The 14,339-nt window shown below is 37.8% G+C and overlaps 1 protein-coding gene across 7 annotated transcripts in view; it reads left to right on the plus strand.

Moving 5' to 3' along the window:
* The window catches only part of PKNOX1 (PBX/knotted 1 homeobox 1), a 43,949-nt gene that overhangs the window by 23,389 nt on the left and 6,221 nt on the right, over positions 1-14,339 (plus strand). For 6 of the 7 annotated variants that reach the window (XM_021406593.1, XM_021406612.1, XM_021406603.1 and 3 more), the window contains 6 exons: positions 7,448-7,618; positions 8,410-8,509; positions 9,262-9,359; positions 11,011-11,139; positions 12,153-12,229; positions 13,594-13,766. In XM_021406593.1, coding sequence (XP_021262268.1) covers positions 7,448-7,618; positions 8,410-8,509; positions 9,262-9,359; positions 11,011-11,139; positions 12,153-12,229; positions 13,594-13,766 — 748 coding nt within the window. Of the gene's footprint in view, positions 1-4,248; positions 4,294-7,447; positions 7,619-8,409; positions 8,510-9,261; positions 9,360-11,010; positions 11,140-12,152; positions 12,230-13,593; positions 13,767-14,339 lie in introns of all 7 variants that reach the window. The other variant, XM_021406641.1, reaches the window with a different exon arrangement.

Here is a 14,339-nt window from a genome sequence, read left to right on the forward strand (position 1 = left end):
GTGACTGGTGAACCAGGGGGCTGTGCCACCTTTCATGGTTTGAAAAAATAGGGCTACAGGAGTCTGAAGGAGTGTTCAGCAAAAGCAAATGCCAAGTGTGGGGAGAAATAATGCCATGTTCACATCCATGCTACAGGTTGACCAGGTGGAAAGCAGCTTTGCAGAAAAAGGACCTGAGTGTCCTGATGGATGCCAGATTGAATACAAGCCAACAATGCATCACTGCAGCAAAAACTTCAATGTATCCAGGCTGTATTGTGAAAAACATTACCAGCAAGTCAAGGGATGTGATTCTTTTCCTCTGTCAGCCTTGGTGAGGTGCATCTGGAGTGCTGTGTACAATTCTGGGCTCCTCACTGCTAGACACAGGGATATTGGGGTGAATCTAGCAAGAGAAAATGAAGGTAATTAATGGACTGGAACACGTCTCAAAGAGATGCTGAAGTCTGAAACTGGTTAGCCTGGAACAGAGAAGACTTGGAAGGAATCGTAGGGGGACAAAAAAAAAGTAGTCTTTTTTTGAGTTGTGCCCAATGAAAGAGCAAGAAGTGAACATGAATCGAACCACAGGAGATTACATTGAAGCACAAGGGGGGAAAAAAAAAAAAAACAAACACATTTTTACTCTAAGGGAGGCTGAATATTGTAGCAGGTTGCCCAGAGAGGATGTAGAGTAGCCATCCTTGGAGGTAGACAAAACCTATAGGGCCCTTGGCAACCTGCCATACTTGCTTCACAGAGGAGCTGCATGAAACAATTGCCAAAGGCCCCCTTACAACCTCAACTATTCTGTGATTCTTTGAGCCTTCAAAGATCATTTTCCCAAATATCCTGCATGTCTTAGCCTACTTCATGTGCTTTCTTGTAGACAAATGTTCTCAGATCTAGCTCACACTGGTGTAGATGGGTCTCCTCTGTTCAAATTGTCCTGCCTCCTGATTGACCTGTTTGTGACTCTAGTGGTGACAAAGTCTCTTGGTTTATGTGGTATTTACTGTTATTGATGGGCTTCACAAATCTGGTTGACTTTGCTTGAAATGGATGAAGAAGTATTTTTTTGTTTATTTGTTTCATGTCCCATGGCCACTGAGATCAGTGCTGTCTGAAACTGGAACCACATTGCAAAATCGTCTTATCTTTGGCATTGAATTCCTTATGTATTGTCATACTGTTAGTGATGACTTTCTCTTACCAGATAGCAAGTGTAATCTGAGTATGGCTTTTCCTCTGCCTGTTCCGAGGGCCAGGGTCTCTGTGTAGCTGGTGTTCTGACAGGCCATTCACTTTGTCAGGGTCAGTGGGGAACAGAAAGGTTTCTGTCAAGTTTTGAAATGCCTAGTATGTTCTTCAAACTCTTCCTCACCTTGAAATTCTGATAGGTGGACAGAGAAGACTGTAGCTGGCTTTAATGGCAGATTTTTCTACATTGTGTCACGTAAATGTATGTGTATTTACACAGATTAAAAGTAATTTGTGTATAGATTAAAAATTACTTAGTAGTAGAGATTATGGCGCACCTTTGTGATGTCTTGTTTTTGCTGTACTGCCCTTTTTAACTCTAATGATAAATAAACAATTCACTTGAGAGGACAGTCTAGCAGAGAGTGATAATTAGAACAAGCCAGAAGGGTGGAGCAGATAGGCCAAATAACTACTGTTTGTCCAAGTGTGCTCTCATCTCACTGAAGCAGAGTCAAATAAGTAAGATGTATATGTTTGCTCAGTAGCAGTCATTCAATTGGAGCCAGAACTAAACTGAGATGAATTGAGCGTTATAGTGCTATAAAGACTCACTCAAGTCCTTTCAGAACAAGAGTCACAGGCCTGCCTCGGGTAAGGAAATGAGTCACTTATTCAGCTGGTTCATTTTTTTCCTTTTTATTTTTTTTCCCCCTTGGAAATGTCATGCAGAGCCCAACTGCTCCACACAGGCTTTGTGACAGAGCTTTAAGCCAGTGGCTCCAAAGTAGCAGAAACTAATTTCGGTGTTTCTGCCAGCCTTAACACTTTTCATTTTAAGGATGTTCCTGGCCTGCATATTGCTAACTCTGGCTTCTCAGTTAAGTTTCTATCCTTTTTGATTATTTACGGGAAGAGGTTCTGTTCTTTAATCTTCATTAATAAGCTCTAACATTTGATTAGCCCTGAAGAGGTCAGGCAATTGAATTAGATGATCTTTGAAGGTCCATCGAACTATTTTATTTTTTTCTGATTAACCACACAAACAGCTTCAGTTGGTGATCTTAAAACAGCATGCCAAGGAGTTAAGGTCAACATAAAAATAGTAAAATGTCTAGAAGCACTAGGCCTTTTATTTTTGTAGTGTCTTGCCCAATAAAGGCTTTATCAGATGTGTTGTCTAAAAGGAGCTCTGGCACTGAAATAAATGGAAGCATTTCCATTAATATTGATGGCTTCTGGCTTAGGTCAAATTTTGACATTTGGCTTGAACATATTTAGAAGTACAATAATTTCCTGGAAAACAATTTGGAAAGAGTGAGGGAATGGCACTTTCTCATGTAATGTTTTTTCAGTAAATGAATTTTTGAGGTACTCTGTGAAATGACCTGGATTAAGCACACTTGAGTTTGTGTAGCTATTGCAGTGTTCCTAATTCTTTTCTGTATGTGCATGATGTAATAGAGTCAGCAGCAGTTTGTGTTCAAAAACCACAACACTAAAAAATAAACCTTCGAGCTGTATTATGGCTTCCCTGAATTGTGAAGCGTCAGTCCTCTCTTCCTTTGTCTGAGAGGTGTATGAGATGCTTTTCTTTCTTCCAAGGAAGAGCATATCACAGGAAGATGCAAATTTTTTTTTCTAAGATCTGTTGAAATAAACTCAATAAGCTTCAGTGTCAACTTCTGGGCAGGTTTTTTCAGCTTGTCCTCAGATGTAGGATGTCTTGACATTCTAACTATGTCTTTACTTTTAACACGGCTTCATCTTCTGGTCAGAAGAGGTAGTTGTCTTTAGACTGAAACTCTCCCAGGAGTTCCAGTTCATCCCCACTGAAAACATAAGGAAAGTGGGTCATCTTTTGTAGTTAGTGTGTCTTAGAACTACTGGCTCCAAGTAGAACTTAGGAACTTGCCCCCTTCAACTTAATTGGCTCTACACGGGTTAGACTATTCATGGAGGTAGAAGAGAGAAGTGTATGAGGTTATGATTTTGTGCACTAGATATTTCCTTTCTGTATATTTATGACACAGCAAGTTTTTGAAGCCAGAATTGTTCTCTGTCTTGAAATATATTCTACACCAATCTTCAGGTTTTCAATAGTTTTGCTCTTCTTTCTGATTCTTAGTCATTCTTTCTGTCTGTTTCTTCAGCAGTCTTTTCTGAACTTGATTTAAGTGCCAGTTAGCTGCGAGAAGTGTGGCAGACCTCCCCTTTTTCAATACTAGTCATGGTAGGAAGGAAGTAGAAGATCATGCTTACGTTTAACTTGCTAGTCTGGAAGCCTGCTTTCTTTCTCAGAGCTTTGACTTCCTCCTCATCTTTGGATCGTTACTTTGTCTTCACCTTAGTCTTCAGATTGTCAGCACCTGAAGAGATGCTTACTTTTAAGTAAACATAAGTTTAACATAAACAAAACATTAAGTAAATACCACAGATCTAGCCAGATGTTCCTAAATGCACCTGCTCCTTTCTGGAAGTGTGCTCAACAGTATGCTTGTAACACTGAGTATCATCTTTGAAACCCCTTACACTTCGACATCTCCATCTAATTTTCACAGTTGAAACCAATCTTGGATTAGCTAACAGAATGAACCAACTTCCCCTTGTTTTCCTTTAGCCTTCTTTTGTTCTTGTAACTTACATGGGTGGATTGTTCAACATGAATGTTTACAAATCATTTCTAGAGTTTTCACAGATTAAATTATGCTTTAAGATGTTCAGAATTTAACACTTCTTTGTTGCTTACTGTTAACCGCTATGGAAACATCAGGTTACTTCTGGAAGGTTCCTGTCTCTTGTACAGCTTCTGTTAGGAATAGACCCTTCCCAGGTATGAGTATTTTGTGTTGTTTAGTTGTTTATTTTTTCATTTCCCCACATTCAAAGGGCCATAGGATGATTTATATTTGATTAAAATCTCAAGAACTCAGGAGGTCAGTAGTGCAACCTCCTGCACAAAGTAGGTTCAGTTTTGAGGTCACAGCAGGTTAAATAGAGCTTTATCAAGCCTAGAAGCAATATGAAATATGGTGTCTTAAATATGCTCTCACTTTTGTATTTGAACAGGACACTGCCCTTTTTGAAGACCCCTGAGTTTTTGTTTCGTTTGGGGTAAGGATTTTTGGTTCAGTAGCCTCTTCTGAAAGACTATCCTGTTGAATTCTTAGCTCTGTGAGGAAAGCCTGTAGCGATGATGAAGCCTGGGGATGTCATTTTGATATTCTCTGTATTTTCTTTGTGCGCTTAAGCCACGTTTTTGAATTTCTAAGAAGTGTTCGTACATCTGTAACATTTCACAGACCTCTGATCTCACAGCTGTGGATTCAATAGGCAAGAGAGGTTACCAAAACAAAAGAAGTGAGGACTGAATGTCCCTTCTCTCTCAGTCTTTGTGTTCCTCCCCTGAAGACCTAAGGCCCCACATGAGAATTTGCCTGGGGAGATAGAGGAACAGTGAATGGACATATTTAAGTTGCTTTTGAAATGAGAAGATTACTTATTATACTAGAATTTTTAAGATGCGTTGTCCACTTACATTTTTTCTATGTGTCTGTGCTATGTCCCTTGAAGTCCATAAAATGTCATGGGTGTACATTTAACTGAACGAAGGTGAGCTGGGGATTATGATTAGCATACTGGATAGTATATTCTGTGCCCCTTTGTATCCTATGCTCAAGGCATTGAAAATATAGGACAAAAGCATGGTCCAAATCATTTTAGGGCTAAAGATGTCGCCAGATGGAATATGTTTATATGTGAATATAGTTTTTCATTACTATTACTTATGTACAACAATATCCATATGTCTGATGGTTACTTTTGTCTCTTTGTGTTTGTCTGAAGTGATGCTCCAGGTTCACTTCTTAGAGCTGAAAAGGCTGAATCAAGTGCGTTATAAAATCGGGTAGTTGCATGGCAGATTCTGCTCAGTAGCACTAAATAACAAAAACATGTTTTTTGTTGACATTTAAGCTATGATTCTTGGGGGGGGCGGGAAGGATGAAATATTGCTACTGCAGTTGTTATTTTGTTTTAGTTTCAAGGATAATGTGACCTTCAGTCAGCAAATTGCATTTGGTCCACCCATGCTGTGGGCCACAACGAGCCATGTGGCCACAGTTAGTGTAGTTGTAAATAAGTCCTGTGACATGCATGGTATATTTACAAATTTTGTTAGTCTTTCTAACCACAGTAGCATGGCTTCCTGTAAAAGTTGTGTGACTGTGAGGGGATCTATAGAAACCTGGCTGTTGTTACTTAATCCTTGGTTTATGCTTAGGTTCGATATTTGTTCAATTTTCACTTTAGATACCAACCATTAACTTGAATTTCAGCTCTAATCTTGGTAAATGGTGGTTGTATTTTTTTTCCCTGCAAGCAGATGCTGATACATAAACCATTACCCAAATTTATGTTATATTTTTAAGAGAAAAACAAACAACAAAAGCTTCTTACAAAGCAAAAGTAATTCATCATGTATATGCTCAAATATTATGTGCCCAAAGTCATATTTTTGTTACCTTGGTTTCAGCCCAGCAAAAGGAGGATAGGAGAGGTTAAAAACAAAATCTGTGTAACATATGTGCTCTGTGTTGTTCCACAACGTGTAAATAATGTTATTCAGGTTTTCGGTCTCTGAAACTATTTGGCTGTTGAAGCACTACAGGGCAATCATTAGCAATTCTAAAGGGAGCAGGATATATTTAAGCAAAGATGACCTCTGTTTTGTGTTAAAATCTAGTTAAATTTGCATCATTCAAGTTGGTTGTGTTTAAAGGTACTTAAATGCGTTTTTAAAGCCCACCACCATTGAGGGCTGCTCTAGAAGACCACGTTTCTGTATACCTCAGTGCTGGGCCACTGCACTTAGGATTTCAAAGGGTTTTGGTGTCAAAGGTCGTCAGAGTTACCAGATTTTAATTTGAATTAATTGCCTCAAGTCTACAGCTCAGATTTTTTTCTGCAGCTGTGCTTTAAAGTTGCATTTCTTTCTTTTTTATTTATAGCCTGTAGAAGGGATAAGATTTCCTATTTTGTTATCATTTCAGTGTTCTCGTGTTTATTTTAACATAGCATTTTCTCAGTTGGGTGAATGTCAAACAACGGGAATATCTTCTACTTAAAAATAACACTGGAAAAATGTCTGTCATAATGAAAGCTGAAGTCATGATGAGGGAGAGGGAAGTACCCAAAAAGTGCCTGCCCTGATCTCCTTCAGTTGCTTTGAATAAAGGCTACTTCAGCTCCTGGCTGGCTTCTTTAGTTAGAAATATGTGGACGACTTAGTGGGCTGTTGTTTCTGGTTATTGCCTTCAGTGCTCTTGCTGGGTATATGACCCTTTACGTATGACACATTTTTCCAAATAATGCTAAAATCAAGCTTTGCAATATGTTTTAAAGTTATGATCTATTTAAATTCATAAAGTGGAAAGATATTTTTCTTTGAGCTCTAGCATAGCAAGTGAATGTTGGGGGTGGCACACTGTATTAAAAAAAAAAGGCAGGTTTTTTGCCAGTATGTTATGTACATACTTGAATGTCCCGGATTTCCTATTGCATCATCAAAATTTAGACCATCTGGATTTTGTTTTAGCTTTTGATCTCCTGCCGTGACCCTTGCAATCACCTACGCTATTTTTATGCTGTATGAAATACCACTAGCTACCCAAACTTGTGAGTCTTTTTCTTGCAGTAAGCATAAGTATTTTCATGACGTACATATCTCCTGTACTTCTTCAATTTTTGTATAGACATGGACTTGTCAGTTGGTTTCAGTACTCATTCTATTTCAGAAACAGTCTCTTCACTTCAAAGTTCTCAAGAGGTTCTACCCCGGAGTTGTTCCTATTTGACATAAAAATGCACAGGAACTTCAAAGCTGTAGGACTGAAAAACTGCTTTGTTTCTTCAAGCTTTGCTGAGCAAAATGACAAACTTTTAGGAAGACAGAGTCCAGTTAAGAGGTCTAATCTGACATGTGATAGAGGCAAAGATTATATTGTAGTCGTGTTTTCTTTCTCCTCTACACCATTGTATCATTACACTGCTTATTTAAACTGACTTTGTATGTAAACACATTCCTTTGGCATTTCAGGAGTATAATGATCAGAGCTTGACGAGCCTAGTTCAGCATTCAGCAGTTAGTAGCTCTCCATTAATTGGATGGTCTTTCTTCCTGGAAAGTAGTGTTTGTTTAAATTTCACAGTGAAATATTTGTGAAATTAACAGTTACTTTCAATTTTTTCTTCGTTTTTTACTCCCTAGATGGTAAAAGCAATCCAAGTTCTACGTATCCATCTGCTTGAGCTAGAAAAGGTTAATGAACTCTGCAAGGACTTCTGTAGTCGCTACATTGCCTGCCTGAAGACAAAAATGAACAGTGAAACTCTATTAAGTGGAGAACCTGGAAGTCCTTATTCACCCGTGCAATCTCAGGTATGTTTCAAATACAATAAAGTCTATGTCGTAGGGGATGGTCCTGCTTAGATTTATGAATGTTTTTGATGCTACCTGTTTTAAAAAAGCCCCAGCGATTCTTCAAGTTCACTGTCTTACTTAGGCTTTGTTATGAGGAAGTGTGGAAAGGAGAGTCAAACCAAAAAAAAAAAAAAAAACCCAACCCTTTTAAAGATTATTTTTGTACGGCTGTTAGAGCCTTACTTCTGTTGAGACAGGAGGGACTGAATTTTGCGTTTGGTAACAACAGAAATTATTCATACGTCTTAAGGAATTTATAAGGCTTTGCAAGATCAGGACTGGATAAGAACTATCCTGAGCAGAACAAAACATATTAGATATCTTGGATGCATAATACATTATTTTGGAATGGGAAGGAATTAAGGTAATAACTAAAATTCTAAAGCTTTGATGCTTGTAATAAGAGCGTCAAGGGTCCATTTCATATGTCCTTTATCCCTTGTGCCTTTGGAAACTTTTTCCTCTTAGTATTTATAAACCTAGAATCATTTCTCTCCTCTAATTACTACAGATAGTTTAATGTCTTTTCTAACAGTTGCTTTCATGAGGGTTTTCAAAGATAATGATGGGTGATAATGAGAAAGTTAATGTAGGTAAATGATGAACTTCTAATGAAGTCTCACTCTTTGAAGCTAATCCTGTGTTTAAGGTCCAAATGTATTTTTAGAGCCAAAATGACACAAGCATGCTTTATCTCCTTGAGGAAAAAAAAAACAAACTTCTACCAACTAATTGTTTTATTTTTCTAGCAAATTCCAAGTGCCATTGCAGGCACGCTCAGTCCCCAAGGGATTATGGTGCCAGCATCAGCATTGCAGCAGGGAAATGTAACTATGGCAACAGTAGCAGGTATGACAACTAAAGAAAAACTGGCACCTTGCTCTTCAATATGGGTTCTTTTAGTTGTTACAAAAAAGTACACAAATATTTCTTCATGTGTTTACATCTTAAGACCTGAAAAGTTGTTGGTTTAATACGAGTGCCTTTATGGTTTCTGAATATCAATTTAATTTCTGCGTATACCAGGTACGTATATGTGAGCGGAGGTTACAGTTAAAGTACAATATTAACAGGTCTTTCTGTGCAACACTAGTTAAGTCTTAAGAGACCGCAGTGTTTTTGCTCTTAGTAGCCATCTCATGTGCTGTGCAGTCCTAGAACTACCCCTAGTAGTCTGTGAAATCCTTCAGGTTCAAGTAGTTGTGCTACTTCTGTATGGAGGTAGCATTTGAACTGAAATATTTTATCTTGTTTCTAGACAAGGGATAACAAACAAAAAAATCTTAAAAACAAACAAAAAGAACAGCAATAAAACTTAACTACAAATGCAACAAAGCAATACAGTCTTCTCCTATAGCACAAACTTGCAGAGGTTCTGTCATCTTAGTTGACCCAGATATCTAGGTGCCACTCAGCTGATGGCCCCGAAACACTTCACACACATTAGTGTAGCTTTTGCATCATGCATCTTGTATGAATTCTGGAACAGAATAATTGATATGTTGTCAGAACTGTGGTATTGTCTACAGAGATGATGCGTTTCTGTATTTAAAGAGAATATTAAGGGGCTTTTACTTACCAAAACTTCTTGTTTTTTGAAGGGGGGACAGTGTATCAGCCTGTTACTGTGGTCACTCCACAAGGTCAAGTGGTGACGCAAGCATTGTCACCTGGGACTATTCGGATCCAGAATTCTCAGGTGTGTTTCATGGGCTTCACAGAATAGTTTCCTGGGTTCAAATAAATCTCTTTTTTTTTTTTTCAAGAGTTTGAGTTTAAATCTGATACATTATAGGATTTACAGATTTTATAATGGGGCATGATATCCCAATCAGATCTGCCTTGCCACACTGGACATCATACTTCATACCTGTTATATATATATTTTTTTTCCCTTTTTTCTTTCTTTACTGATAGCAGAAAAATACTTGTACATGGATTAAACAAAACCAGCCAAACAAAAAGCCCTCTAAATTAAATACTACGTGTTTTTCCAATGATTATAGCTTTCCTAATTGTTGAACTAGGTTTATGGCAGGATACATCTGAATGTTGCTGTTGTCAGAAATTTGCCGTCTTAACAAGATGGCAACCACCAACACTGTGAAGTTGTATGTATTCCAGAATTTACGTACATTGAGGAACATTTTGCCGTAAAACTTGCAAAGTACATAGGTTTGGGCCTGTATCTCAATTATAGGAAATACTGCTTGAAATTCTCGGTGTTTTGCAGTGCTGCATATGTGGACAAGAAAAACTGGGAGAGAATGAAATTTCAGCATAAAGCCTCCATATGCAGACAGATTGCTTAGAAACGCTATTTTGCAAATAGAAGTATGCTCCAAATATGCGTTTGTTGTAATTTGATGACTTGAACCTAGTTCAGAAATGATGTTTAAAGCTTGTTTCATACCAGACGTAGACATAATGACTGGCCTGAAGAAATTTCTCCCCATTGTTTGAAAAACCTGATTTAGAATAAGTTATAATCGTCTGAAACACAATCTTGTATGCAATTTATATTCTGTTTCTTATTATCTCTGCCTAAGCGTTTAAGAACGTATCCTCTAATGTTCAGATAACCAATGTGCAAACAATTTGATGTGTCTGTAGAAGTGAAAAAGAAAGCAAAACTGGGAAAGAAACTTGAAATTTTAGGAAAACAGGAGCATTGTGAAGTGAATTAAGAACTTGACAGTAGCCAGAACCTTTCCCCCTTGCTAATCTTTTGTGTATATATTCTTACTTCTTGAAAATTTAGATGAATTTATTTACCAGGACCTTAAATGCCATTGTTTGCAACTCTAGTGCTATAATTAAGTCCTTTGCTTAAGACCTAAATCTTTACTATTTTACAGCTTCCATAGTTGCTTGTGCTTGCACGTAGTGAGTATATTCAGCATTGTGTTTTTCAGTTGCTCTTCACTTGTGCAAATGACTTGGTAGAGTGAAAAGTCAGTCAAAACCCTAATGTTGCATGGATCAGTACAGAGGATCATTAATCTGTCATCCAGTATATGGAGAGATTTTATTCTAAATTACAGCAAATCATCATTTGGCTCTTGTGACAAGATCTCACATTCACCCTGAAAGCAGTTGTAATTCCAGAAAATGCAAAAATTATATAAATCTGATACCTCATTTTTCCTGAGTAAAGATGTTTTGGAATGCTATTGTAGGTAAGCTGCTATTATAAGTCTTCCCTAGCAAATAAAGTAGCTTTCTATAATCAGGGTTCCTAACGCCTAATCTCCTTTCATTCCTTCTCCAAACGACTTATTCTTATATTAATGCAAAATATTGCTATTACTATGCTGACTGTCTTCTTTCTTTTAAAATTGCACGCGCAGCTTCAGTTGCAATTAAACCAAGATCTGGGCATCTTGCATCAAGATGATGGCTCATCAAAAAATAAAAGAGGAGTTCTTCCCAAGCACGCTACAAATGTGATGAGATCTTGGCTATTTCAGCACATAGGGGTAAGGACTGAACGTGATCAGGAGTCAAAAGATTTTTATGTAACTCTTCTATGTGGCCTTTTATAATTTTGTTTCATAGGGAAGGTGAACTTATTGTTTGTGTAATCCCAGTTCAGTTTTTTCCTGAAGTCATTTGGAGCAGTTCCACAGAGCCTAATGTCTGTTGATGTCATTATTATTTTGATAATCGTGTTAAATTTGTACCCCACGAGCTCAATAAACATTGCTAAAAGGGATCTTTCTTCGTTTCATTGTGTTGAGAATGTAATGCTCTCTCTGCCTTGGTCTATGGCACACAAAGAAATAGTTCTGTCTGTGGCCCTGGGTTTTTTGAGGGGATTTTTGTTTGTTTCTGTTATAGAGGAATTTCAAGCTTTCAGTCTTTCCCCCTTTTAAACAACACTTCTAATGTGTACTGAGTTTGTTGCTATCTACTCTCACTTACAGTACAAGTCTTTCCATTGCATAAATACTTATTCTCAAAGGATATTGCAGTGTTTAATGTATCGGTATTTTCAGTCATTTAGCAACCATTTAAAAACAGGCAAACGATGCAGGGAGAGCATGTGTGCACTTATGTAGCACTTTTTCACTCTTTTCATCCTTTTAGTTCAGAGTAAGCTTATTTTAACTAGAAACGGCTTGTCAGTACTCTCATATGACATTGCCTTTAGAAAGCATAACTAATCAGATCTTATCACATGCTTGTTGCCCAGAGATCACGCTGTTTAATAAAGACTGTCGGCCATGAGAATCTCTCTTGCTGAATTAAACATCAACAGTTCAATGAGACGATACATATTTTCAAGGATAAAACCAGTTTTGTATAGTAACGCACTTTTTATTAAATGATTTTTATCTATAAAAGTTTGTGAGGTTTCTTGTTTGTTTGTAACGAGTTGGATGACCTTAGTCTAGCAACTTTAATCGGTTGTAATAAAGGAGTCCTATTTTTGATGAGGAAATGAAACAGAAGCTTATGCCTTCCTTATTTGCTTTTTTCTCCTGTTTAGCATCCATATCCAACAGAGGATGAGAAGAAACAGATTGCAGCACAAACAAATCTTACGCTACTCCAGGTGAACAACTGGTAAGACCGAAAACTCTTCCATAATATCTGTTGTTGTCTCTACGTGCTTGCAAGATTGAGAAGTAGATAAGAGTATGGCTTGGATCTGTGGAGTTGAGCTTACTGTTCTACGCTACATGTTTAAGGACACGAATTATGCACTGATACACAAACATATTATTTATATCCTTGTGCCACTTAAATTATGTGAGGAATTACAAATTATGTAAGGAAAACTTTGCAACCTCAAGAATTAAATTCTCTTCTTCTGCTGGAAGAGATGGAAGTAATCACATCTCTTCTGCAAGTAAAAAGAAAAAAAAAAATCAAGGTTTGATGGATTTAGTGACCTGAGGCTCTGAAAAGTGTTCCCTGGTGTAATTATGGCTGCATATTTTACAGTTTGTTGCTATCAACACATCTTCGTTCTGCTCTTCTACCAAATGACACATTCGCTAAACAGCGGTGCCCAAATGGAAGGTGTCAGTACCTCAATTACTGTAGTTCACAGCTCAGTATGTAGTGTGTCTTAAGTGCACTACAGCTTTAAGGTGAGAAGCCTGGTCTTGTAGAATAGGAGTGAGGGTCCCAGCATGCATCCTATTCTGCTCATGGTATTGTGTTCCTAAAATCACTGCAGTGATCTTCCTCAGATTTCACATGATGCTGGCTGCATGACTGCACAAGGCTTCAGTGAGGAAATACAGAAGATAGTGGTGGTGCAGTGGCTCCATAAGTGCAGCAGTCTAACTGTTCTCATGATATGGCAATAACAGAGCTTTATGGTACTGAGATTTGGCTAATGTCTGTGCAAGACATTGCATTACGCTGTGTGGATCTGAGAGCCCCACTCTACTTTCTTCTGAAAAATGTGTTTATCATTGTCTCCCGGATCAGGAGAAGCCTGCGAGCCTTTCAAATTAAGGCAGGCAGGAGCTTAGGGGACTAAATGAAACCAGACCAAACAAACGAGGTTAGACAGGGATAAAATTTAGGTGAGCCCTAAGGGGAGTGTCAACTTTCTGAATGGTACTGTCAACAACTTTTCTGGTGCTTAGTTTTTAACAAGATCTTGAAATGTACATTTGTCATGCTGTCTGGAGACTCTTTGTCTGTGAGGTTTTGGGGGGGAAAACACTGTTAGCAGTAAAATGAGAGGAGTATTTGCTTAGCTAGTCTGCTAATATTGAAGGATATCGGTAGTCTAGGAGCTCTAGTTTTACATGCTAAAAAGAATGTCAGACTGAGCTGGAATGGGGAAGTGATGCTTTGCAGCTTTTATGCTTCTATTTTTTTTTTTTCCTACTGCATACTTTGTGAATCCAAGAGAGAAAATATTAAACACCTTCAGCTCATCAGTGCTTCTTACCATTGATTGTGTTTAGGTTTATCAATGCTAGAAGACGAATTCTTCAGCCAATGCTGGATTCCAGTTGTTCTGAAACTCCAAAAACAAAGAAGAAAACAGCTCAGAACAGACCGGTTCAGAGGTTCTGGCCTGACTCCATTGCATCAGGAGTTGCTCAGCAGCAATCTAATGAGCTCACAATGTCAGATGGTAAGGAGAACTGGTTATAACACAGAAAACAAAGTTAATTCCTCTGTAACAGAAAAATGAAGGGTTTGATACATCTGGTGGAAAAACTTCTTGATATTTCATCATGGCTCTTCTTAATCTGGAAAAATGTAACAAAAATGTCATTTTTTTCATCTTCAATTTATTTTTAGGGAGGAATGTTTTATTGGAATATATGCAGTGAGACTGTTGCTTTTATTTCAGAAGTTATGAACAGTAGGAAGAAGGTTAGATGTGCAAATAAGTTCTCTCCGTATGTGTATATGCACCAGCTGCATTCTATTTGATTAGAAGTACTGGACTACGCTTTCAGCTTCGACTCCCTATCCTGTTCACATTCCTTTCACCATTGCTAGAAGGGTTAAGCACATGCACTTATATGTATGCTTCAGGTGTTTCAAGTTGATAATTGTGAAGGAGAGAAATACAATAATCTCCAAAAACTTGACTGAAGTACCTTCCTTAGCATCAGATCAAATAATACTTCTCTTTCTTAAATAGAACCTAACTGTTTTAATCTCAAGACTATCCTTGTGTTCCTGCAGCCTGCTGCTT

This window comes from Numida meleagris, chromosome 1 (assembly GCF_002078875.1).
Source record: "Numida meleagris isolate 19003 breed g44 Domestic line chromosome 1, NumMel1.0, whole genome shotgun sequence".
Classification (NCBI taxonomy): Eukaryota; Metazoa; Chordata; class Aves; order Galliformes; family Numididae; genus Numida; species Numida meleagris.